Here is a 4,983-nt window from a genome sequence, read left to right on the forward strand (position 1 = left end):
GTAATTAATTTGTAATTACAAGTGAAATAGATGATTTGGGCCTTATCCTAAATGACATCAACCTCACTGAAATATGCCTTTGCTGTACAGCAACAATTCCTTGGAGACTATCACTAGTGTTGCAGTGGATGTATCACTTGTTCATACATGTTCATTTTTAAGGATACAGACATATTTGATTCTCTTCTATGTACCAGAAATTACAAGTTGATTATTTCAAGCGAACTATTAGTAATTGAGTATTTATTTGTTGTGTTAACAGTGCTTGGAGTTATCACCCACATCATGTAATTTAACCCAAGAATCACATGAGGTATGTATTATCTCCTTTTTACAGGTAAGGAAACAGAACAGCAAACATTTCTTATAACTTGCCTATGATTTCATAGACAGCAAGAGGCAGAGCTAGAAACTGATCCTAGATCTGCATGGCTCCAAAGTCCATGGTATTCTGCATGTCACTTTGCCTTCCACGCTGGTACTCATATCTAACTTTGAAAACATTTGTGTGTTTCATACATCTATTTTCTTTAAAGATATAAAATTCATTTCAGGTTTGGGTCTTTGTCTAGTTAAAAAAGCCAGAACTTGATAATTCATATACATAATCCTAGTACCATTCATACTATAACATACCATTGTCATGATTCACATGTAACACTGAGTAGAATGTGTGTGGTCGCTGACAGTATGTATGTATGTTTTCTTAATTCTTCTTAAGATACAGTTTCTTGAAAAAACAAATTATTCATAAGAATATGTTGATCTTTAAATTAGAGGAGCCATGGGAATGACTGAAGGTAATTAACACATTCTCACCTGCCCTTGATCGTGTGATCTATTTTGAAGCAAGGGAGCATTATTCTGAAATACTAATCTTTCTTTCAGTCTAATTTCCTAGCTTTCCTTGCTGGCTACCTCTATTCCTACCTCCGTAACTACCCCTTCCTCCCATCCTCATCATATGCCCCTACTTCTTATTTCTATATAGTTGCTTAATAGAAACCAAAACTTAACTAACCCAAGTCCCAAAATATTTCAGTTCACTTTGCATTTAATCCTCACCCATAAAAATATCCAGACTCTTCTTATTGTTTCATACAATCCCATAAGTATGAAAAGGTATGGTATAGAAGATAAGTCCTGGAAGATTTTGCAAAATATCCAAGATGTTTATCTCATAAAAACAATAAAAATTCTATTTCCCTTCCATCTTGAACATGAACACCTTCTTGCCCTTGCTATCAAATATTATAACTAAGGATGTGATATTTTTTATTCCAGGAAAAAGATCAAGTAAGAAAGCGATGTCAAAGTCAGCATCGTATTTTTTGGCCCAATCAGTTGGATAAATGGAGATAGCATTTACTAAGGCAGAGATTACTAAATAGAGGCACATTTGGGATGGGGCTGGAAAATCAAGAGCTGGTCTTTCTTTGAAAATTTAGGTTATTTACAGTTCATGTTATTACAATCGATACTGCTGTAAACATTCTTTTACATATCGCCCATGCACATGGGTAAGATTTACCCCATGGTATACAAATAGGAGTAAAATAGCTGAGTCCTAAGGTAATCAAGTCTTCAGTTTTAATATTTTCATGGAAATTGAAAAGAAAATTTATATGCACAAAGTATTCTATAAGTGAGGCAAGTTTACCATTTAAAATATTTATAAGGTTATATTTAGGTTATGCTTAGGTATATAAATGCGGGGTCATTTCAGTCAATTTAGTCTCCTCTGGTTCTGATGTCAGTAGGCACTGTTAAATGAATAGATGGAGACTGCAAACCATACAACAGTGACAGAGTTCATTATTTTGGGATTAACAGATAATCCCACACTATGTGCCATCTTCCTTGAGATTTTTCTAGTTTATATAGTTACCGTATCAGCACAATCACCTTAATCCGAAGTAGCCCACAGCTTCCCATGCCTATGTACCTTTTCCTCAGCCATTTGGCCTTTGTAGACATTGGGTATTCCACATCAGTCACACCAATCATGCTGATGAGTTTCTTAAGAGAGAGAACTGCCATCCCAGTCACTGGCTGTATAGCTCAGCTTGGCTCTGATGTCACCTTTGGGGCTACAGAGTGCTTCCTGCTGGCCACCATTGCCTACAATCACTATGGGTCCATCTGCTCTCCCTTGCTCTACTCCATCCACAGGTCCCCAGTGGTCTGCTTCTTCCTGTTGGAGGCCTCCTACTTGGGTGGATGCATAAATGCTTCTTCATTTACAGGCTGTTTGATGAATCTCTCCTTCTGAGAACCAAATAAAACGAACCATTTTTTCTGTGACCTCTTCCCACTCTTGAAGCTTTCTTGCAGCCATGTTTCTATTGCTGAAATATCTCCTGCCATCTCTTCTGCATCAGTCCTCATAAGCACACTATTTACCATAATCGTGTCGTACAGCTACATCCTCCACTCAATCCTGAAGATGCACTCTACTGAGGGGAGGAAGAAGGCCTTCTCTACCTGCATTTCCCACCTCACTGCAGTCACTTTGTTTTACAGGACAGTTTTGTTTGTTTACGTAATGCCCAAATCGAGCTATTCAGCTGATCAGGTCAAAGTGGCATCTGTAATCTACATAGTGGTGGTCCCCATGCTGAACCCCCTCATCTGCAGTCTGAGGAAGAAGGAGGTGAAAGAGGCTATGAGAAAACTAATGGCTAGAGCACATTGGTTTTCCTGAATTAAATCAGATATAAATCTATAAATAACAAACCATTAATTTGGGTTTTGATGGATATTTTAATGATATTTTTGATGGATATTTTAATGATATTTATCATTAACTTTATCACTTTTATAGTGATAAGCTCCCGTAAATATAAAACTCCAATGTTTACTTCTATTTATAAAGTTAAGTGTATCATTAACATGGATGTCTGCTTGGTTCAAATTAAATATAGAATTTTCAAGTTAAGAATACCTTTGGAAAATAATTTCTACTTAAAATTCCATTTACCAATGATAGAGTCCTATTTAAATGGAGACAGATCTCAACCAAAGATCAAATTTACTTGAATACCATCTTGTAAAATAACATTCAGGAAAGAAACTTCTCCCCAACAATGTATAATAGGTGACAATATTGACAGGTCAGCAGTTAAGGGTACTTCCTTTAAAGGTACTGCCCTCCCTTGGTCAATGGATATTTCAACTTTTGGAAACATAGATGTTAGTGTCTCAGAAAAGCTTTTATTTATTTTTACTTTATTTAAGCCAAAGCAAAGATTATGATTCCTCTGTTTGACAATTAAAAGATCCAACCCAGATAACACAGAAGAAACTGTATAAATTTCAGCTGACTCCTCTCATAGGTGGTCTTAACAGATGAATACTAGAGTAGGATTTTGGACGCTGACATTTCTTTGGAGTGGGAGGCTGGGATGTTGGGACTTTCTTTTAACAACAGTCAAAAGGTAGGAAATATGAAATTTTGTTTTAGGCAAAGAATATCCACCACACATTTTGTACTGTTTCTCAAGGAGTTGTCCACTGTCACTACTTCTTCCACTGACCTTTTTGAAGGTGCTTATGATCCAGTTTGGTTATAGCAATTGTCTCTAAATTGATTCCCTTCCTCCTGTACTCCTTTCACGATGCTTATGATTAATATTTTAGCTAGTATATTTTATTTCTAGCATATTAATAATGTCAGACAAATTCTGAGACAGTTTGGAGGGATGACTTTACAAGCTGACTTCCTATTCCTGGGCTCTTCACTGACCAGATCAAGGAAACTTCCTTCCTTTCTGCCTGGAAGCCTCTTTGTGGGATTTCTCTGGTCCTCTTTCCCCATTCATACTTCTTATATCAATTACAGGCCTATAACCCCACCAGTGCAATAATTCTGGGGCAACAGCCAGCACAGACACTGTCCCCTGCAAAGAGAAGGAACTCAAGGGTATGACTTCAGTCTTGGAAACGGCCATCTTAGAGTTGTGGTGGGTGCTCTGCACTCTGGTGGTTGATGTTTTTAATTGACTGTTTCTGGCAGTCTTCCTCTTTACATTTCCCACTACTTCTTGCTTTTCACCAGAGTTTATCCTTAGCCCTCTGCCTTTCTCTCCATCCCCCATGGTCTTCTTGGGTGACCTCATCTTCTCCCATGAGCTCAGCTGCCACCTGTGTGGTGACAGTATCCCTATCTCCAAATACAACCTTCCTTGGAGGACAGATGAACTTCTTCACTGGCCTTTTTCTCAGGACTCTCAAACTCATTGTGCCCTCACTGAATTTTTTATATTTCTCCCCAAACTATTCCTTCCCCTCTGTTCCTTTCTCAATAAATGGCAACTCTTTTTTTAAAAAAATTAATTTATTTTTATTTATTTATTTTTGGCTGTGTTGGGTCTTTGTTGCTGTGCGTGGGCTTTCTCTAGTTGTGGCGAGCGGGGGCTACTATTTGTTGTGGTGCGTGTGCTTCTCATTGCAGTGTCTTCTCTTGTTGTGGAGCACGGGCTCTGGAGCGCAGGCTCAGTAGTTGTGGTGCACGGGCTTAGTTGCTCCGTGGCATGTGGGATATTCCTGGACCAGGGATCGAACCCATGTCCCCTGCATTGGCAGGCAGATTCTTAACCACTGCACCACCAGGGAAGTCCCAATAAATGGCAAATCTTTGTGAGGTTTAGTACTCCAACAAATTTGGGGTGACCCTCACTGCACACCCATCAAAATGGTCTACTCCCCTCCATCCCTTTCCTTCTCTCAGATGAAATACATGTCACATGTTGACCTCTTCCTTATCTATTTTGTGTAGGCCCATAAATAGTCCCCGATTGATTGTGATAAATCCATGCATTTTTCCTTTTTATTTCCACTCTAAGGGAATTCAAATAATTCAATCACCCAGATGTAGGGAGTGAGGTGAGGCACTATTACAGTCTTTATTGGAGAGGATATACATTGCCATTCTTTTTCTAGAACGTCCAAGATTGCCAGCAAACCACTAGAATCTAAGAAAGA

The 4,983-nt window shown here is 38.4% G+C and overlaps 1 protein-coding gene across 1 annotated transcript; it reads left to right on the plus strand.

The window, feature by feature from the left end:
* The first annotated feature begins 1,778 nt into the window (after positions 1 to 1,778).
* LOC137771958 (olfactory receptor 5P4-like) lies at positions 1,779 to 2,704 on the plus strand. Its single transcript, XM_068555773.1, is given in 2 exon segments — positions 1,779 to 1,887; positions 1,890 to 2,704. Coding segments are annotated over 2 exon segments (924 nt in total).
* Positions 2,705 to 4,983: the final 2,279 nt, after the last annotated feature.

The sequence above is a fragment of the Eschrichtius robustus genome, chromosome 11, assembly GCF_028021215.1.
Source record: "Eschrichtius robustus isolate mEscRob2 chromosome 11, mEscRob2.pri, whole genome shotgun sequence".
NCBI classification, from domain to species: Eukaryota; Metazoa; Chordata; class Mammalia; order Artiodactyla; family Eschrichtiidae; genus Eschrichtius; species Eschrichtius robustus.